Source organism: Uloborus diversus, chromosome 4 (assembly GCF_026930045.1).
Source record: "Uloborus diversus isolate 005 chromosome 4, Udiv.v.3.1, whole genome shotgun sequence".
NCBI classification, from domain to species: Eukaryota; Metazoa; Arthropoda; class Arachnida; order Araneae; family Uloboridae; genus Uloborus; species Uloborus diversus.
Window position 1 is genome coordinate 139,143,757 of NC_072734.1, and position 22,997 is coordinate 139,166,753.

Consider the following 22,997-nt stretch of genomic DNA (forward strand, 5'->3'; position numbering starts at 1 on the left):
AAAGATTAATTAATATGTAAAGTGCTGTTCATTTGATTATTTTTAATTATTTATTGTTATGTAAGATCGATGCAAAAAATTTTATTTCATAAGTACTTGACCATAAAAAATAAAAAATAAACAAACAAAAGAGGCATAATTTAAAAGGTCAAGACATTATTAATGAAAAATAAATTTCACTATAATTTTGCACATAATTTTAATTTTAATAAAATATTTTTTAATTTTGTTTAAATGTTAAAATTATTTTTTTAATATACTTAAGTCATTCATACTTTTCCAACTGCTTTATAATTTAAGCAACGTCTACCAAAGACTAAGCAACCTCTTGGTCACGGTAGACTAAAAATTTTAGTGAAAATAGGATTTAAACTATTTATTAAAAAATAAATCAGCTTTATTTATTGAAATTTCGCGACGACAAGCAAACTTTTTTAAGCGAGCGCTAACGGCCCGATAAACGGTACATAGAGGTACGAGGTCGACATTCCGTGGCGTCTATCATGCCTTTGCAACATAACACAACTGGTAGACTTTTGTTTTTATATTTTATACATTATAAACAATTATTAAATAAAATTTTAGGCTTATATATTTAAGTCAAAATTGACTGATTTTTTTGCACCTTCCGTGGGTGGTAGACACGGCACGGCAACGCTTCGGACGCGGTAGACATATATTTTTCGTTATGTTTATACGTAATCAATAATATTACCGAGTTTCAGCCTTATATATATAAGACAATTTCACAAGTTTTTGCAACATATTGCAAATTTTTTTATTAATTATTGCAACGATAACTTTTTGGTAGACTCGCGTTTTCTTCTTTTAAGTAAACTAATCTAATATTTAAAAAAATTCTGGCCTTATATATATTGTCGTAAAATTTCGGTCGCTATCTCCCCTACTATTCCTTATTTATCTATTTATTTGTTTTTGTAAGAGCAAAATGGCAGAACACACTCATTTTTAAGAGGGACACATCGTCTACTATTAGAAAATATTCTTGTGGCTCGAAGAAAAGTATTAAAATGTATCGAGAGAAAATCCTAACTATGCTCCAAAACTACAAGAAGAAAAGTACTAATGCGTAATTTGAGTAAAGAAGATTTTAATTAATTGCGAGATAATGGAGCTGATTCGTTCTTATAGTTTAATTGAAACCGGATTTTGTACAAATGTTATATTACGAATTACGCCTCACGTTCAGATTATTTACATTAGAAAATATTTTTTTTATATACAAGTGAGAAATATCGACCAAGTAGACAACGTGATATGCATTGTTCTTATCATACAAGAAGTATTAGAACTGGTTTAAAGCAGTTTCGCCAACCAGAAAAATTGATGCAGTAAATGATTCTCTAACTACAAGAAATTTTGTGTTTCGAAGAAAGCAATCAAGTTATCAAAATCTTGAATTTTGATCACTTGTCATAAAGTAAACTGACATCTAATGGGAAACAACCTAACTAGTGAAGCAGTTGACCTCAGGACAACAAAAGCTAGTTCATCTCAAATCTTACTTACCGGAAAACCTGGTAAGCCTATTTCTCCCATTGGTCCGACCGGTCCTGGAGGACCTGGTGGTCCAATTTTTCCTTTTTTACCTCTTCTACCTCTTTCACCCTTTTCACCTTTTAGAAACTAAAAAATAAATAAAATTAATAACGTCAACAGGTGTAACTTCAATATACAGTCAATTTGAGTTGTAATCTATGTTCTCTGTAAAATTTGATTCAAGTCCGTACCAAACATTCGGTAGGTTTTAGGTTTCCATCTTTTCTTTCTTTATTTTTTTTTAAAGTAAAGGGATAAGGTTGATCAAACGAGTTAGCTTGCATTATAAATAAAATTTCCTAGGTATTTTTAAGTATGTTCTAGTTTTGAGCATGTTCAAAACTCCGTCCACAGAAACATTTAATTGTGCACCAACGACACAATAGAAACATCTACAAGCCATTCTTCAATATATAACTTTCATATATTTTATATAATTATTACTGAAAAACAACGCTGATGTTTAAAACACAAATAAGCAATTGTTACATTTTTTTCAACAGAATTTTAACCGAATTTACGTAGACGTTGAGGATATTTTTGGTTAGTGGGAAGTTGTATAAAAGTTTGTGATCGTTTCTCAACGTTGCAATCAAAACGTAGCTAGTGTTCTTTGATTGAATTTTCATAAATAATGAAACCGAAAGACAACATACATTTTGGCATTTTCTATCGAAATAGTCAACGTGGTCATGGCGAGCTTTCAAGAAGCTTGGCGCCACAGCCATGCCAAAAGATCCATTAAATACGAAAATTCCGCCAAGCAAATGTTTGGGAAAAAAAAAGATAAAAGGTTCCGTTAAAATTTAAAACAATCCAGAAAATAAATTTAAAAAATGCAATACATTTCACTAAAAGCTCCATTAAAATGTAAAATAACTCCACTAACTCCATTATTTATTACCAAGCTGCCACGTTTCCGTAACCTAATCGCATTCACATGACTGTATCTAAGCACTTAAAGTTTTATACTAATAAAAACTTACTTATGAAAAAAAAAAAAAACAAATTTTTTAAATACCTGCAGAACAAAATTGACATATTTTTATAAATCTTCGATGAAATGAGATAGAAATTTGGAAAATTTGTCGATAGGTATTATGTAATTTTTCATAGTTAAATACTGAAAAGATATTATTGGTGAAAGTTTACTTCTGTTGGATTAGCATAGTAGATATGTAATAATTTTCTATTATTTAAAGCTTAGGAGATGGTTAATTTTTCAAAACCTGTTAAGTTCTCTACAGAATTTTGAAATTGTATCTCAAAAAATAGGGCTGAAGATTCAATGAATTTTAACATATAAATCAAGGTTGTACGATTATTTTTGTAGAAATCATTTAATGAAATTAAAAAGGATAATATGATTCGTATCTACCAATCACAAAAAAAAAAAGAAAAAAATAGATAAAAGCGACATTCACCGGGCGATATAAGATGCATTAGCGGTCTTGATTGTTCAAAAAAAAAATATTCGTATGAGTATTTCGTATTTTCCTATGTAACATAAAAAGTTATTTAAAATAGTTTAGTTTTAAACACTTTTATTAAGTAACAGCACTGAGCAATCTGAGAGAGAGATGTGGTCGTTATTACTTCAGACTAATTATACCGAAGTACATTTGCATCACGAATGCGAAAAATTGCATTTTGCAAGCAAGCTCTTGCTCATATAAGTTATTTCAATGCGTTTATAAATCATCCGGGCTCGAGGGGGGGAGGGCATAACTTTTATAGTTTTGCAACTTTGCAATGACTATGTAATAACTAGAATTGAAAAAAAAAAAAAATATTTTTACCACTGGCGTTTCTCCTTCTTGAGATAGCACAGAAGTAATACCAGGAGGTCCGGGAGGTCCTGGTACTCCCGGATCTCCTTTAGGCCCGGCTGGACCGACGTTGCCGAGCTTGCCCCTTTGTCCACGATCACCCTGGGAAAAATGAAATAGTACTATTTTCACTAAAAGGGAAAATCTAATAAAAGACTCATTTAGTTAAAATTCACAAAGAAAGTATAGAGAAGTTTACTGAAATAGTTTGCTTCGTAAAGTAGATTGACTCTGACGTTTCCAATTTGTCTTCCTTCTCCTCGTCAAAGAAAAAAAAAAAAAAATAGGCAAAGAAAATAGAAAAATGTTAATGAAGATACTTAACCTTTTTCCAGTACTGATGTAGAACACTTTATTAATCACAGTAATTTAATTTTTCTTTCAGCCAAATGAACTTTCCAAAACCCGATCAACTTTTGGCTCAACTTTTTTAAGGAACTCAAAAATCAAATCTTCCAAAATTACGAGAGGAGGAGGGTTTCCGTGAGTGTTCTTGGTAATGCATTTTGGACCTCAATTTTGGACCTCAATTTCCTTTATAAAAGACAAATATGCAAAAGGAATTGTTTTGCTTGGGGGGAAGGAGGAGTAGTGAATGTAGAAATATATTTTGAAGTGGCCTTGGATACAATTAATTAGTTTTAAAAAAGACCTGAAAAGAGAACATGGAATACACAGTTTTGACTGTATAAAACTAGATGGCAGCACTACGAAAATGCACTTCCTTGAAATAAAGCAGGGGTTCTCAAATTGGGTACCGCGGCACCCTGGGCTGCGCTGCAGGAAGAGGCAAGGGGTGCCGCGAGGTGTGTATGATATCCATATATAGTATGTTAGGTAGGTGTACCAAATAAAGCCACGTATATCAATATAGCCATCTCCCTAGATGTAGCATTATAAGAATTCGCTATGTCGTGTCTTCATCGTCATCATAAAGCTTGACTGATGATTAAGCTTTTACAACTAGCAGTTTTTGATTACCAGGCAACAATGTAGCAAAAGTTATTGCAGAAAAGAGGTGTCAAAACTTTCTTATTTTATTTTACGGTAGGTTTTGTTTCAACGTGATTCACTACAGTGTACCAGCATAAAAAAAGTTGTTTATTGCTCTTGAAGAGTAATTTATGTACTGACGAATTCAAAGAGAAAAATCTCTTTGTGTACCTAGAAAAGTAGATTGTAGCCTGTTGATAAGGCCATCTGACGAATATGCAAAAACTGGTGCCAGTTCAGTTATAAATGAGGGTGATATTTGGCTTTATTTAGTGCATTTACCTTTTAATTGAGATGAACTAGGGTGCCGCGAGAAAATTCTAATTCTTCAAAGGGTGCCGTGAGTCAAAAAAGTTTGAGAACCCCTGAAATAAAAACTAAAACGTTTCGCCTTTTTTCGTAAAAACAGTAAGCAACAACACATTATCCAATTCATTAAAGCACAAATTTGAAAATATGAGTCCACGCGCGCGTCGATCGGGGGAAAAAGGAATGTAATTTTTTGAAGCAGAAAACGGAAAAGAGCTTCCGATATTGGGCCGTGGTAGCCTGATCGGTAAGGCATTGGACTCGGGGCCGGAGGATCTCGGGTTCAATCCTCGCTGGTCGAAGACCCACCGTCGTCATTAAAGGGGACTGGGCGACGTTAAATATGCTCGTGGTCTCAATGTCCTCCAAGTGAAACGATACCTCTGGGGGTGCTAGCACCAGGTAGCTATTAGCTCTTGGACTAGTTCTAAATTCTCATTAACTGTTCGATCTGGTGATGGTGCTGCCATCTATCGGTATGTGAAATAATGGAGGCAAGGCACTTAGTATGCAGTCCTCGACATAAATACAGTTGAAGTCAGTTGTGACTCTGAATAGGAATAGCTTCCGATATTAAGCAGCTATCGTCACCGTGAAGCCAGAGGCGTAACGGGGGAGGGCACAACTTCTGAGAAAAGAACCCACCTCGAAAATTTTATTCTCGTATCGTTTCTGTATGAAGTCTTGTCATTAATGTTTGGTTTGACCAATCAAAATGTCCTAAATGTCCGGAAACACATAAGGGAAAGGGGGGAACATATGAAAGCGGTTCATATGTGGACATTGTATGTTTCACTGTGATAACTTGAAGAAAAAATCGTGCAAATTTTTTCTGGTGACGACGATGGCAGTACCAGCTCTTGGCAAAACTTTTTGAGCAATAGACTATTTCGTGTTCTTGTGGTGATAATCCGCCCCGCGGATAAGCTGCTCGCTGATAATCGGGAATTTACTACATACATACTGTAAACGATCGAAACCTGGTATGTGTCGACTGTTACTGGTGAATTTTAAAATTCATTTCTCAAAGACCTTGGTGAAAGACCGAATTTTTCCGGTCAATCACTGGTGAATGTTGACATAGTCAAATCCCGGTCTTTCGCAGTTACATAGGTATACATGCCCAATAAAACTTACCTTTTCACCGGAATCGCCTTTTTCACCTTGAGGTCCTGGATCTCCTCGATCACCCTAAAATAAATACGAAAACAAACAAGTTTACAAATTCCATTTTATTAATGTCCCTTGACGATTCAACTTAATATTACAAGCCTAAAAGTGCAAACTAAATGCAAAACTACATTAAAGAAGAAAAGGGTGCATTATTTTTACACTGCTCGAAATTAAAAATGCAACACCAAGAAGGAATGGTCAGAAAGTGATGAAATTTGGAAAAAAAGACAGAGACAGCAAGGAATAATAAATGATTTTAATTTCAAAATGATAGGCAGAATACAGAGCGAGAACGGCGTCGGCTCAGTAGGATGTAGGACCACCGCGGACAGCGATATACGAAGAAACACGTCTAGGCATAGAGTCAATAAGGGTGCGGATGGTGTCCAGAGGGATGTCTCTCCATTCCTATTCAACCATTTGCCACAGTTCGTCTTCTGAACGAGGCAGGGACAGAATCTGCAAACGGCGTCCAATCACATCCCACACATGTTCGATTGGTGACAGGTCAGGAGAGTATGGTGGCCAGGGAAGCATCTGTGTGCCTTGGAGAGCATGTTGGCAGTGCGAGCACTGTGTGGCCGGGCGTTATCCTGCTGAAAAATTGCATTAGGTAGCCCTTGAAGGTAAGGGATTGCCACCGGCCGCAGCACATTATTCAAATATCGTTGGGCCGTCATAGTGCAGTGAATACGAACTAGAGGTGATATGAAACTGTACGCAATTGCGCCCCAAACCATTATGCCACGTTGTCGTGCGGTGGGACGTTCCACAGTTACCGGATTAGATCTCTCTCCACGTCGACGCCACACACGTATGCGACGACTATCACTGGATAAACAGAAGCAGGATTCATCTGAGAAGACGACATTTCGCCATTCTGTCATCCACGTCGCTCTAGTCCGGCACCATACTAAACGTTGCAGTCTATGTTGTGGGGTCAATGGCAGTCTTCTTAGCGAACGCCGTGATTGCAGATCACGTGCGACCAAACGACGGGAAATGGTTCTGGTTGACACGGGAATATTCAGGGTATCTTGTACCTTCTGGAGAATCGAGGAACAAGTGACTTGTGGGTCTGCTACAGCTTGTCGGTGGATGAGTCGATTCACGCGTTCTGATGTCACTCTAACTGCCCCTGCACCCTTCAATCTTAGCACATTTCGTAGTTCCAACCATCTTCGGCACAGCCGATGCACCGTGCCCGCATCCATGTGGGTATCAGCTGCGATTTGACGTACGGACCAACCTCCCCTTCTCAGTCCAATCACCACACCCCTCGTAAAATCGTCTATCTGCTGGAAGTGCCTTCGTTGACTGCCGCCTGGCATTCTCTCGTGTTACACGTATCCTCCAAGACAAAAACAAAATTTCTTCTATAATTCTCCAGTCAGAAATAACGACACGAATATTGCCCCTTCTGCAAGTTCCTGCCCTCATATCTTACTTCACGTGCGTCGGAGAGCTGCGCATTTCACATCGTTTACATAACTCAGTGATGCACGTCTACTCTAAAATTTGCATAAATTAATAAACAGTCCTCCTTGGTGTTGCATTTTCAATGTCGAGCAGTGTACATGTATAAGAGGTTTTCTTTAATTCATCAAGTTTTCTTACTTACATTTTAGTTGCATTTAAAAAAATAAAAATAAATCGTGGGTTTGTCATCAAACTTCAAACGTTGACAAATATTAATGGGGCTAAGAAAAAGCTTTACTGTTTCGTAGAACGTAAAAACCAAAACCATATTCGATTAAACATTCTTAAGAGCAAGATACATCAAAATAATTAAGGCCTTTGGAAGAAGTCACTTCCTTCTTTATTATCGTTCGTTAACTTTTAAATCATATAATGGACAGATTGCTCCAAATGTCACACATTTGAAAATTCAGTAATTCAAAACCTATACGAGTAATGACTTAGAAATCATCAACTGAAACCATTATCTACCTTTTGTCCAAGAGTTCCATATTCCAGGTCATCGTTAGCCCCTCTATAAACTGCATTAAGGCCAGGTGGACCTGGTGGACCAGGGGTACCGATACCAGGTGGTCCTCGGTCACCCTAAAAAAATTAATAAATAAATAAATAATGCAAAAACGGCTCTCTTGTGAGTAAAACAATAGCAACGTGCATAAAGTACAAATAAAGTAATAAAATAGAGTTAAAAACTCAGCAAACAGCTGTTTCGGGGCTATCAAATGCAAGCCCCTTCATCAGTGCATAAACGAAGAACGAAAAGTCCACACAATGTAGACCAAACGACAAAAAAAATATTTTTTTTTTGTATATTGTTGTTATAAAATATTAATTTTATAAATGGCAAATTGATAAAATTAGTCGGCTCGCTGTGTATTACAGATCAAAGTTTTCAAGTGTGAAGAACCAGAAAATGCGATATTTATTATTGGACGTGTTAAAATGTGTGCAATCAACAGTCATTAATAGTAACTCAGATTTTCAAAGTTTAAGTCATAAAAATATAATATTTTTAAAATGATAATTTGTTAGTTTTTATAATTATTCATTAATATGATGCATACATTTCTCAGTTGTTTCTAATGATTCTAATAAAATAACTGCAATAAAATTGTTCCTGAATCAATAAAAAAAAATCAAATGATTAAGTGGTGAAATTCGAATGAATGTGAAAAGTCTAAATGAGTAGTAAAAAATTCCTCTTAAAAACCAAAAATTTGCAATTTGACTTGGAGAGAACAGGTAATGGGAAAACGTACCTAGGATACTATTTTAAAAAATATATAAATGAATCATTCACGTTTGAATGCTCAAAGGAAACATTTGTACAGTGTTATGCACTTTTCCGAAACATTATAATTTTTTAAAGGAATGGTAGAGTTCTAGACTAGGAATTCTGAATAGCAGCCACTGGTTACCAAAGTTAAGCAAAAAGAGTAGCCACTTTTGCACTTTAGATAGATTTTTTTTTAATGTACACACGCAACGCAAAAGTAAATAACCTATTCGCTATTTTGGTAAAATTAACAACAAATTAAAAGATTTCGATACTTTACAAAATAAACAAAATGATTTCAACAATACAAATGTAGGGGATTGTAACTAAATGAAAGCAAATGTGAAAACTGACACAAACTTTGGTTTCTTATTAGTCGGGAAATTTCTGTCGCCTGACACGATTATTTTTCAGGAGATCAGGAATGTTAAAAGTTCGTAAACGCAAAAACGAACCCTTTACCAAAAGGAAAACAACGAAAAAAGGGAAAATATCACGATCGTAACAACAGACCATTTTAAAATACGAGTTGATGTAAAATAATTGATTTTGGAACTGTAATTGAAAATATTCGGTCTGAAATTAAAGACGGAAAATAATGAATCCGTACAAAATCAAGATAACGCTTACTAGAGCTCCAAGAGAAGGGCTCAAATAGGATTGGAAGCGTGTTGTCATACAGTGTTAATACTTTTAACGAAAAAGAAACACATGATCGACATTTTCAGCGACTGGGACTTGATTCTTTGGTAGCCATTTGCAATGAAATGGTCGCACCCGTTGGCGACTGGCGACCGCTAATCTAGGAATTAAGGGAAGGGGTCGCTGTTTTAAAAGTTACTGTTATAATCTGTTATACTTTTTCTTGCTTTATTCATGTAAGCTATGAAAGTATGCTTCATCAAAACTATTCCAAATTCATGTCAAACCTAAATAAAATCTTCAGGCACGCGAGCTGCTCATTATCAAAACCAAAGTCGAAAATTGGAAACCCTTCTCTGCCAGTGCTAAGCACCTCCAATCAAAATTGACGTCTCAATGTATTTTTCAATTGCCGGTTCAGCACTTAATCATTACCCAGATGAAAAATGTTGATAACGTAGTTTCTCTTGGCTTCTTTCTCCCGCTTAATTCAACCCTAACCTATCGTTAACGCTGCAATGAAATTAAAGGATGCGTCCGTCAGTGTTTCGGACAGCATGAAAACGTTTTTCTTGCACCAATAATATGGTCTTTATGCACTTTAAACGCCTCAATGAGGCAACTGTATGTTTGAGTAATGATGAGATAATGACTTAATCAGTTGTAATATTAGAGTAACTTTTACATCGAGAACTATAAAAAATAGAATGTCTCAAATTTATGCTTTGAATGGCAGCTTACATGAATATGAAGGGAGCCAAATAGCGATGCAAATTCTCATTAATATTAATGCCTTTCATGGAGAGAGGTTTTTGATTTTTATAACTCATGCAATGATTAACAAGAAGAGACATCAATGGACATTCTAACAAGTGCGAACATTTTATTTTGTGCAAAGCTTGGGGATTTTTTGCTGGGTAATAGCTTTACTATTCTCAGAATGTAAAAAGAAACAATTTCTTCACAAAAAAGGGGTACAGATGTGGTACTACAGATATTGCAACGGCTTAATCTGTAAAGTTACAAAAGAACCCATATAGGGGGAGGGCAAGTGGGGGCTCAAGCCCTCCCTTTGAAATTAGAACTTCCTTGCTTTTAGTACTTTTTTCTTTGCAAAAATGTAGAAACATTTCTTTTCCAGCAATTAATGAATAAGTGCTTAAAAATGTCAAAATTTAATAACTCTAATCTGTACTGAAATCGGTTTCTATGAGCAAAATATCCTGCTAAATCATAGGGAAAATATCTGAGCTTCCCCCACCCCCTCCCATAAAGTTTTGCATATGGGCGCGCTTGCAAAGGAGAAAAAGTAATGTAACAAATAGTTTGTCTAAAATTATATGAAAGTATTTTCCCGCATTCCGAACGTTGATTTCGTAACTTCAGTTATCACAAAGTCCACGAATGACGTAACACTTTTTGCAATAAATTTGACACTTCCCCTTCACAAAGTATCACACATCACCTTACCCCCTCCCCCCGTCACATGTCAAGCTGCTTCTCATAAACATATTTGTTGTTTAAAAGTGTGAAGTGACACTTCTTGTTCCTCGTCCCTCTCCCCTCGTCACAAACTGTCACGATTTCTCGAACCTCCCTCCCCCTCCTCAACGCGGGACATCATTTGTGGACGACCCCTAACGTTCTGCTCCAAACTATTTCAAACAATAGATTTCAACAAATTATTTCAAAACCTAACACAAGCGCACACAAAACCGATACAGTGTGTACTCGTTGTGAAATGTATTATCTTCATTTGTTAGGCGTTATGTTTTAGTATATTTCTACTGACGAAGGTTTTTAAAACAACGGGAAAACTAAGGACCAAAAATTTTTTATGAACGAAGGTGAAAATCCAAAAGAGAAAATGAAGAAAACAAACCGTATTAAAAGGTCTGTGAAGTTAAATAGAGAAAAACGTCACATACCTTTTCACCAGATTCTCCTTTTAAGCCAGGCAACCCAGGAATTCCATCTCTTCCATCCAATCCTCTATCACCTTTTTCTCCAGGTATGCCAGGTATTCCCTAATTTCAAAATAAAAACGAAATTTTTTTTTTCTCATCCGAAACAAGGAGCATAAAAATTATGATAACTATGCCACACTTATGGGTCCGGGAGAAGATCCTTTTACCTTTAAAGCTCTGATAAAATGGATAATGTTAACTGTCTCTAAATCTTATACTAAAACGAAAATACATATTGCGCCGTTATTTTTAGAATTTTGTTTGCAGGAATTTAAGTGTTGGCGAGGAACTTATTTCTTTTCCATTAGTTATAGGAATGAACTCTCATAATTTCTCGAATAAATATGCTGTGCCAACAAAAAAACAAAAATTCTCGTTGGGGGGGGGGGTGTTACGTCTGGCTAGTAAATGTTAATTTTGTGTAAAGTTAATTTTAAAGTCAGATATTCAAGTTCATTTTTATCAATATCACATAGAGATAAAGAAATCTCATTAAAATAAACACCACAGTCAGTCAAAAGAGAAATTGTTGTATAAAGGTTATTTTTTGAGCCGGTCAAAGAAGTTTTTAGCTTTAAACTGTCACTATGTTCACGTTTTCCAGAATCAAATTCATGACCGAGTATAAATGCCCAGCTCTATAAACAGAAAAGTATACGTATTAACTATTTAATCGACTTCATTTTAGTTTATTAAATAACTAATCTCAAAAAACCACAACATTAATAAAGCTAATTATCAATTAAAGATTGAATTTTTCGATGCCTTTAACACGTGAATTGAAACAAAACAATGTCGAATGTTAGATAGTAAAACAAGAGGCTGCTGTCAATTTTTTATTGAAAGAAAGGTTATAAGCAAAAAAGCGCTAATACTGACGTATTAAGGCAGCGGTCGGCAACCTAAATTGACTAAAGATCGACTTTTTAAGCTTGGTGAACACAAAGATCAACAAGCTGAGGGTGGGAGGGGATGTAGACACTATAGATTTAAACGGCTGTATTGCACACACGCGGTTAAATTGAGACTGTGCTGACTACAAATTGTACGTTAACTCCGATAAAAACATCCTTTGATATTTATTAAATAGTTGTTTCATATTACCAAAATAATGTTACGTGAACACTATTAACTTACATCAAAATATCATCAATTTACTATTATTGCTTGCTTTAAAATTGATAAAATGATGTCAGTAAAAATTCCTGAGAGCATTAAAAGTTTAGAAGATTTTCAAAAAAAAAAAAAAAAAAAAAGATCGATTTTGATGTTAAACTTAGGGCTGCAGAGTCAAAGAAAAACTGACTGACTTTGGACCCTGACGTCCTGATTAAACTTGATTTTTGATCCGGAAAATTATGTTTTCCATGGCACTCTGACTGGAACCAAAATCTTAAATACTGCAGCGATCGACTGAAAACGGGCTCGAGATCAACCGGTCGATCGCGATCGGCGGGTTGCCGACCGCTGTATTAAGGTATTAATTGAAAAATAAAAAAATAAAAATCTAACTAAGCTAATAATATTACCTGTTCTCCTTTCTCGCCTCTAGCCCCAGGAGCACCACGATCCCCTTTTTCTCCCGGATAGCCTCGTTCTCCTCGTAATCCTGGAGTGCCTGGAAGTCCAGGTGGACCCTGAACTCCGGGGGTACCTGGTCGGCCAACATAGGGGCCGAAGGGACCATCCCCAGAGCTTGGATACAAACCAGAACCATAAGCACCGTCTAACTATTAGAGAAAATTAAACAAAATTATAAAAATGCAACACAGCAGTGAAATTCTGCGAATGGTAAGTTCTTGATGGTTTAACACTAATCTCCTGTTATTGTCGGATGAATGCATTAACTTACGTCAAAGAGATTTGTATGTCCAGGTGCTAAACCAGGAGGCCCAGGAGGTCCTGGCATTCCTCTGGGTCCAGGACTTCCAGGTATTCCATCAGTACCCGGCTCTCCTTTCTGACCCATGAGTCCAGGGGAGCCTCTTTCGCCTCGATCTCCCTAATAAAATAACAATAATATGGCTTTTAGACAATTGCTTGCTTTACAACGTGCGGACTGTGGAGCAATGGATATGATTCTATGTTAAAACTTAAAATGTAAGCAGTGTATATGATACTAAGTTATAAAAAAAATTGTCATTAATATTTGCTTTTTTACCTTCCGTCCTTCCATTCCGGGAAGGCCTAGTCCGTGAGGACCGGGTGGTCCAGGCGAGCCCTAAAAATAATAAACCTATTTAAATAAAACAAAGTAGTATATATATATATATATATATATATATATATATATATATATATACAGTGGCTCCCAAAAGTGTTCGTACACTTTGAAATTTTTTAGTAAAACCAAAATAACTCGAAACTGAATTCGAATATGAAGTCCAATATTTTTTCACGTCATTCCTATATCATTCTAAATACAACCTATTGGTGTTTTCAAAGAATTGACGGATCTTCTTTTTACACTGGGTCAGAAAACGAAGATACAGAGAAATAACATGCCACAAAAGTCATCGTACACTTAAATATTTTCGAATAAATTCATAATTAAAATTATCATATGCAATTTTATTAATGTTTTTGCATTGTGTTGACCCTTTTAAGTCATTTGGCTTTAATTTTTTATTTATTTATTCCTTAAAAATATTGTGCTTATTAGTGTAAAATGGCTGGTATTCGTAAAAAACCGCAAACACCATTCAAAATTTGAATTTTTCCCACAGTAGTGGTAAATTGCTTTGAAATGTCTCTAAATTAGTTAATTTATTTGTTTGTATAGTAAAGTGCTTGATAAAATGCTTTAAAGAAAGGAATCGGACCGAAAACAAGGTAAGAAAAGGTCAACCGGCAAAGTTGACAAAACGCGATCGGAGATTTAAAGTTAAAAAAATTATGAAAAATACACATTTGAGTGCTGTAAACGTTTCTGCAGAGTTAAATGAAACATATTACATCTAATTTTTCACCTAAAATTGTTCGCCAAGTTCTGTGATGCTTTTCGTCGCAAAATCACTTATAAATAAGCTAAAAACGTTTTACAATTACGTCTTACTTACAGATAAAAATAAATTCAACATTTTAGGTTAAATTGTTGTATAACTGTAAGTAGAAGAAAAAATTAGGCGCTTAATCTTAAGAACTTATTTGGATCAGTTAATCAGGACGGTGGAGGTGTTCTAGTGTGAGGGTGCATATCAGCATCAGGACTTGGTAGTTTGTAATTTTTTGATGAAATAATGAATCATGCTGTTCCTTTAAATATTTTAAAAACCAATTTTGAACTCTTAGCCAAAAATTTGGTTATTGGAAACAACTTTGTTTTTTATCAAGACAACGATAAGAAGCACACGGTTTTCAACATTTGCATCTAGTGCCACGAAAATTGTCCTAAAATTTAGAAAATACCCCCTAAATCTCCAGATTTTAACTTAATGTAACGTATTTAGAGATATCTGGAGGCTAGATTACGAAAATAGAGCTTTAAAACGAAAATAGAGCTAGAAACAAAAAGACTCGAAGTGTGGTAGAACACTTACTCAGAAATTACGCAAAAAAAAAGAAAGAAAAAGAATGAAATCTATTCCCAGACGTTTAAAAGGTGTTATGAATACAGTATGGTATTCTACTAATTAATAACTTAATCAAAAGTTAGATTATTCAGTAATATATAGACATTTTATAAAGTGTACAAAGACTTTTCTGAGATAAAATTTCCGGCACTTTTTGATTTTTGATTTTTAAAAAATTAAGTTTCAATATTTTTCAAAAACTTTTCATGTAGTTTTGTTAAAAATTGATCATAGATCTTATAATTAAATACCTATTCCGAAATATTAATTCTAACCAATTGATTGGGGCCTATTTCGTTGAAAGTCGTAGGTGTACGAAGACTTTTGGGAGCCACTGTATGTGTATGTTTCCTGTAAAAATCCACAATTTACGTCGGATTTCTACCGAATTTAGCAGGGAGGTACTCGGGCACCAGAGAAGGAACGTAGGGGGGGGGGGGGGAGGATTCGAACGCCAAAAAGAACTGAACCGGTCGAGTTTTAATTTTAGGACCCGAAAATGGCACTAAATGACTCTTTTTACCCGAAATAATTATCCGTTTTATTTTTTACTTCAGTCTCATCCGAAAACCGGCGAAAAATACTCCTGAAGAATACCTTCGAACTAAAAAAAAAAAACCAAGTCTGTAGTTACACCAGGAGAAAAGTTATAAGCATTTTTAAGTCGAAACATATCAACAATAAATCGGAAATTTATCGTCTGCCACGAGCTCAGTTTTAATTAACGCGAATAAAATCATCGAGAAGAAAGATCTGCTATTTTTTTTAATAAAGATAATGTAAATTTTTTGAGAATCCAAGCTTCCAGTGGCGTATATATGCTTTTATTTTGGAGGGGGCCCATATAACCAAGATTAGCTCCCCCTATTTTATTTTTTGTAATTTTTTTTTGGGGGGGGGGAGCAATAGTGCCCTGATGTTCTCATTTTTTTTAGGTGGGGCAAGAACTTTATATAAGGTTTGTCATCGAGTGGCGCAACCAAATAATAGTTTTAGGAGGGCACACTCGAGAAATAATCGCTTCTGGTGGGGGGGGGGGGGGGTCAGGGTGTTCTCCCCCGGAAATGTTTTGAAATTATAGTAATAAGAACGCAGTTTTAGACAGTCTCTGGTGATGCTAAGGGGAGGAAAAATTCGGTGTCTTCTGCGGAAGTTTTTAGAAATTAAAATCTTAAAAACGCCATTATAGGCTGGATTTGTTGACGTTAGTGTAATGAAAAGAATAGGACTTTTTGAAATTGCCCCCTATTGATTTTTTTTTTGAATAGAGCGAAATCCCTCACTCCTCCGCCCAATTTTTCGAAATAGAAGTTCTAAAAACGCCGATGATGTTACGGGCAGGGCGATTCTGGGACAGTCCCAAAAAACTATTTTGAAATTAAAGTCCTAAAAAGCGAAGTTTTAAACAGATGTTCAGTAATACTAGGTGGAGGGATTTAAACACTCTCCATTTTGAATTTTCCAAAATTGTAGTTTTTTTCCTTGTCAGATTTCAGATAGGAGGAGTCAGACCCTCGTCCGAAATATTTTCGTAATAAAAGTTAAATTAAAAGCGTCTGTGGACCATATTTGGAAACGTTAGGGGGTTCGGCCATTTTTCAAAATTGAAGCTCCATTAAAGGCAATCTTAAACAATTTTCGATGCTTTCAGAAAGCAGAGCGTTTGGTAGTTGTCCCTTGGAAATTTTTCGACATTGTAGCCCTGAAAACGAGGTTGGAGATGCTCTTTAATCGTTTTAGTGGGTGGAGGGATTTCGAAGTGTAGCATTTTGAAGACTTTCTTGTCTTTGATCAACTAGGAAAAAAAAAGGAAAAAATTGGGGGGGGGGGGCTGAAAAGAATAGAAAGTGTTGGACGTGATCAATAGTCATCAGTAACTTTTGATCATTTTTATTTTAAGGTTCTTTTCAAAAGCAATTCAGATTTTCCCCCAACATTAGGCAATCTTTGGAAGTAAGAAGGAGTTCGAGAATCCTTCTCTGAAAGGTACAATGCTATTTCAAGTCATCTTTACAGACGTTTAGTGGTAAGGAGCGGTTTTAGGGATCTTCCTCTGAAACTTTTCAAAATGGAAATCTTTAAGGCACAATTGCAGACTATTTTTCATAGTAACCTCAGTGAAAGGATGTTGGTTCGGGGATCCTCCTCCAGAAATGTTTTGAAATTGATGCCCGAAAAACGCCTAAATAAATGCGTTTTTAGGACACCAATTTCCATTATTACTCCGATTGAACAACTAAAACTCATTTTAATTTTCTTTTAGGGATCAAGAGTTAAGGAGAGAATCATTTTGAAAAAAAAAGGGGGGGGGGGTGAAAGAGAGAGGAATTTAAATTGCTAAACAATTAACTGCATCTGTTAATTTTTTTTAATTTAAAGATTTTTTTTTGAAAGAATTGAGATTTTTTCCTCAACATTATTTGCTTTTATTTTTGTTGAAATAACTTCGCTTTCCCAAGACCCGTTTTTTTTTCTGGAGAACGGGCTACGGATCCTCCAACACCTTCTGAACACTATATCCTGGTGCCATTTAAAGCAGAGTTCCCAAACTTTGGCGATTCACGGCACCCTTTGAAGAATTAGTATTTTCTCACGGCATCCTAGTCTAGTTTTATACACATACGTATTAGTGTTACCATGGGCGCTTGGCGGCACCCTTCACCTCCTACCTGTGGCACCCAGTTCGGAAATCTCTGCTCTAACGCATTATATTTATTATTATCACTATCATATTTAATTATTCTTTTTTGTAGCTAAAAGTCTGGAAATTATTTGTGAGCAACTAAAACCAAAAATAACAACCCTTATTTAAGTTTTTTTTCCACATTTTGGAGGGGGCCCGGGCCCTCTCAGACCCTTTCTTATATACGCCCTTGCAAGCTTCCATAATCGCCAGAAATCAAGGGAGTATATTGTTTTATGAATTAAATATAACGGGAATTTTTACTTTGATTCATGTCGCAAAAGGAAGAAAAAACTTACTACCAAACGGCACGAACTTGAGGGTCACGGATCTGGACGAAATTCTAGATTTAGGGCAAATCCCACTAGATATGAACCCTGCTAAAGTGGTTTAACTGCATAGGTCCTAGTTTGGTCGTAATGGGGCTCAGAAGCTTCTAGTTCAGCTCCAGAAAGCAATGGTTTTTCCATTAAAATTAATCTTATTTTTACTCTTTTCTTGATATTGCATTGCAGTATCGTCCAACTGAATGAAACTCACAGTATAGAATAAATTTCACTGCCCCTACGTTGTATTGGCAAGAGACGCGACATATGTTAAGAGAGCAAATATGGTGCAAACATTTCAAATTCCAAAGAAAACGCTATCGCAGTTCCGGAGCCAAGCATACAAATTTAGACTCTCCTTGCAGCCAAACTCGAGCCTATGCACTCAAACGATTTTAACTGGGCTCATGTTGAGTACGAATTGACCTAAATTCAGAAGTTTATCCAGATTCGTGACTCCCAAGTTTTTGCCGTCTGAACCACACTAGTGTAAACCACCCCAGAATTACAATGGCGTTTTCACTGGAATTTGAAACTTTGGGATAATATCTACCCTTCCAATATATTCAGCGTTTCTTGTGAGTACAACGACGGATGGGGAGATTTATTCTATGTTGTGAATGCATTGACTCATACTGCAATGCAAGTGCAAGAAAAAGGTAAAAAAACCATTGCTTTTCTGGACTCAAACAACAACTTTGGACCTCCGTTGAAGCCGAACTAGGGCCTATTCAGTCAAACCGTTTTACCGGGTTCATATCTAGCACGAACTGACCTAATCCAGAATTTCATCCAGATCTGTGACCCTCAAGGTCGTGCCGTTTTTTAGTTAGAGCATGGGAACTCTCTGAAATGCTTTTTGTCGTGTGCTCTCTGAATGGCAAATAATTTCCGAAAAAAGCTGTCTTTTTATTTTTACTAATTTATGTATTTATTTTTCCTGATTATTAAAATGCATGATTTTTTGAATTTTGTTTTATTTAGGTAAATTGCAATTTTTCTAGAAATTATGCTACAGATTATTTCCATCATAAAGAAAAAAAAAGATAATTAGTTGATCTGTTCAGTAAGAATAAGAACAATGCATGATAATCTGTAACAAGAAAAGCATTCGCAGAAGAGGAAAAAAAAAAAAAAACACCAATGAACAGAAATTGGGCTAAAAACATTCGATGTATGTTAAACTGATTGTAGTCCATGAAAGCACATTTTATTTATACAGAAGCAATACAACTTCACATACTTAGAGGACTGCGTACAAAGCACCTTGCGTCCGGACATACACACACACAAGAAAGATTTACAACACAACAAAAGGGAATATCACCCAGGGTACCGGCGGTAATCGAACCCACAACCTCCGGCTTAGAAGACGAAGCTTCTGCCACAGAGCTACGGAGACCCCCAAAAAACAATTAAATAATAAAAAATACAGTCAAATTTGTAAATAGTACTGGTACAGTACTTACAGGTTCTCCTTTCGGTCCAGGCAGCCCGTGCCTTCCTTTGATGGTTCTGATATTTCCTAATTGTTTCAAAGATATGTTGCAAACACACGCATCTCCAACTTGGTGACGAGTTCCAGATACTCTGTCGCGTGGATCCTACAGAAGAATTTTTTTTAAGCTGAAACAATTTGTTACTTCGATTTCAACAAAACGACAAACCATCTTGTGCACTTACACTGCTCGACATTGAAAATGCAACATCAAGAAGGAGTGGTCAAAAAGTGATGAAATTTGGGAAAAAGACAGAGACAGCAAGGAATAATAAATGATCTTAATTTCCAAATGATAGGCATGACGTTGCTGTCTATGTTGTGGGGTCATTGGCAGTCTTCTTAGCGGACGCCGTGATTGCAGACCACGTGCGACCAAACGACGGGAAATGGTTCTGGTTGACACGGGAACATTCAGGGTATCTTGCACTTGCTGCAAAATCGATGAATAAGTGACTTGTCGGTATGTTACAGCTTGTCAGTGAATGCGTCAATCCACGCGTTCTGACGTCACTCTGGCTGCCCCTGCACCCTTCAATCTTGCCACATTTCGTTGTTCCAACCATCTTCGGCACAGCCGATGCACCGTGCTCGTATCCATGTGGGTATCACTGCGATTTGACGTAACGGACCAAACTCCTTTTCTGAGTCTGATCACCATACCCCTCGTAAAATCGTCTATCTGCTGGAAGTACCTTCGTTGACGGCGGCCTGGCATTCTCTCGTGTTATACGTATCCTCCAAAACAAAAACAAAATTTCTTCGATAATTCTCCAGTCAGAAATAACGACACGAATATTGACCATTCTGCAAGTTCCTTCCCTCATATCTTTTGTCACGTGCGTCGGAGAGCTGCGCATTTCACATCATTTAAGCCCTGGTTTCCTAGAAGCGAAATCACCGAGCTTTGGCGTCGCTACTTGGCGTGACGCTGAAATCAAAGTCAAGTGATTCCGGCGTGGCCACTCACGACGTCGATTTAGCTCGGGCGCGCATGCGCAGAAGAATCAAGTTTTACTCTCGGCGAGAAGAGACGCCGAAGGTCGGCGATTCGCTCCTAGGAAACCAATGCTTTACATAACTCAGTGATGTACGTCTACTCTAAAATTTGCACAAATTTCTGAACACTCCTTCTTGGTGTTGCATTTTCAATGTCGAGCAGTGTATGTTTGAAAACAGTTTAAAGAAATCCGAACAGCTACGATATGATCGAAAAAAAGTGCAATAATATCCAGTGGCGGATTTACTGTATCGCAATTGCAAGGGACTCCCCAGCTCCCAACTTTTTTTTTTTAAATTTAAGACTGATTGTTGAACATGCGTCACTTGACAACTTTTATTTTCTACGTAGACCGTGCAACATCGAGTGACGCAACTAGTGAATAAATAAAAATGCTATGTGGCCTGATAGAAGCATAACACGAGCAATTTTTTCAGCGATATATTTTTAAAAATCAACAATTAAGGCCATTAACTAATTTAAAATAATTCTACTATGTTTTGTCATAAGAACACTGCCTACTTTTGATCTCATTTATAATTATTTGATAACTTTCGGAATTAAATTATGATTTTGTACAAAATAAGGACAACTTTTTCTTCTGCAAAATTTTCTTTTTAACTTTAAAAAACAACACCAAACTTATGAGATCAATAATGGAAAAAAATCATCAAAGAAGTTTTATTCTTGGAATGAATTTTTGAGACATCCCTTGGGCATGAGAAATTGTTACCTATTGTACAGTATTCAGACCGAGAAAGGGTTATGAAAGAGGGTTTTTCTGTTTTGGATTTCATTTGGAAGATAAGTGATTCTAAGAAATATCAACAGGAAAATAGTATTAGACATTCACAGTAATAAAAAGAAAAATATTATGAAGGAAGTTTGATTCTATAGAATGCAGTTATAGAGGGACAATAGCTCCAAGGATTTGATCCTAAGAAAGTTATAGTTGCCCTTCAGACCGAGAAGCGAAAGGGTTTATGAAAGTAGTTTGACCCTGAGGATGTTTTCTTGGGGGAGAAATAACTTGAAAATGCAGTTGGTGACCTATTGCAACTGCAGAATTTCCCCCAAAATTGTACATCATTGACTTGTGGACGGTACTATAATATTTTACATTATTTAAAAAAAAAAGAAGAAATATGGAGAGAACAACACAGAAGAAATTAATAAATAAATTAGGTTTTTATAAACACACACACACAAAAAAACTTTTGTATCACAAAATAGAATTTTTTAAAGTTCTATTGGCAAAAACTTAAATTCTGCAGAAAAAAAATCTTACATTTTTGACATTGTTGGTAACTAGTGTAACTGATCATCGAATTATATACTCCATTGGAATTGTAAATAGATTGTAAGTGCACTTGCAATTTAACGCCAGTCAAACGTTAGTTTTGTTTTTTCTAAAGAACAAATTAAAATGTATGCAGATTTTTAAAAATGAAATCCAATAATTACATAACAGAATATTAAACACATTTTGTATTCATTCTTTCTTTAACGCAAGTATTTCTGCATATTTCGAAAAATTAATAACAATAATAAAAATCAGACTAATAGGAGGATGGTAAGGCGTGTTACAAACGTCCTTGAGAAACCAGTTTTAAAATTACCGATAATACAAACTGTTGTATAATTAAAGAACAAGATATATTTTGAACGTTTAGGAACCAAGCAAAACTTTCAACTACTGTCCAACCACGGATTGTATGGAATTTTCAAACGTCCAGTTAAGACGAATCTACCTGAATGAGAGGAAAAAGTAAAATATTGATGCGCGTATTCCCCTCATCTGAATGAGACTCTACTTCTACAAAAGCTAACATCACTAAAAATAATCGATTATGTTTGTCTTTCCATACAATCCGTAGTCAGACAGTACACATTTTTCTCCTCCAAAGGTGAAAGTTCCAAACTTTCTGCATACAGCAGAGCAACGTAGTAAATCACCACTAGCAAAGTCCACGTTCTTTGCATTTCTCTGAAAAAAGTAATAATTTGATAGATTGAAGTCTTTGATGGTTGTTGATAGTCGGATGAGTAAATTAACTCATCTGGCTAACAATGCGCTAAACTTGCAGATTCAAGTGTTCTGATGTAAATTCATTGTAACAGAAATGTAATTGAAACTACATGAAAGAAATTATGTTTCTTAATTTTAAAATTAAACGAAGAATTGTTTCATGTTACTGAGAGTAAGAGTTTTTAAACTGAATTAATTACCTGGTCATCTCCTGAACCAAAATCACCTTCGTTCCAAAGTTCTGAACCGGGACTGCCTCTGAAAGGAGGGAAAACGCATTCACCCTGGAAAAGAATGTTTCTCAGTTTTAATTATCAAATTATATAGTAAAGTTTTATAATGTATTTTCAGTTTGAAATTTTTTCTTTAAATTGTTGTTCCATTATTTTTAGAAATAGAGACCATATGTATCATAAAGTGTTTCCCCCTCCCTTTTTTTATTTTCATTTGGATCAGAAATACTGGAACTGGATTTCTCTGGGCAAGACTTATGATTCGCAATCAGAAAAGTCATCAATTAAGACAAAGTGTAAAAAAGGTTTAAAAAGTGATGTAAAAAGGTTGTAAAATGTAGTGAAAAGATGCTTAAGGATCAATGGAAAGTTCGAATGTCCTTATAATCAGTTCTTGTTTTTTTTTAAAACCCTATTAAAAATTGTAT

The 22,997-nt window shown here is 35.7% G+C and overlaps 1 protein-coding gene across 1 annotated transcript in view; it reads right to left on the bottom strand.

Moving 5' to 3' along the window:
• LOC129220860 (collagen alpha-1(I) chain-like) overlaps positions 1–22,997 on the bottom strand; it is a 176,440-nt gene that overhangs the window by 35,122 nt on the left and 118,321 nt on the right. Inside the window, exons 10-18 of the mRNA XM_054855291.1 lie at positions 22,537–22,620; positions 13,390–13,449; positions 13,081–13,230; positions 12,758–12,958; positions 11,190–11,288; positions 7,815–7,928; positions 5,829–5,882; positions 3,360–3,491; positions 1,531–1,647 (exon numbers count right to left, since the gene is read on the bottom strand). Of these exons, the coding sequence (XP_054711266.1) occupies positions 1,531–1,647; positions 3,360–3,491; positions 5,829–5,882; positions 7,815–7,928; positions 11,190–11,288; positions 12,758–12,958; positions 13,081–13,230; positions 13,390–13,449; positions 22,537–22,620 (1,011 nt within the window). The remainder of the gene's footprint in view (positions 1–1,530; positions 1,648–3,359; positions 3,492–5,828; positions 5,883–7,814; positions 7,929–11,189; positions 11,289–12,757; positions 12,959–13,080; positions 13,231–13,389; positions 13,450–22,536; positions 22,621–22,997) is intronic.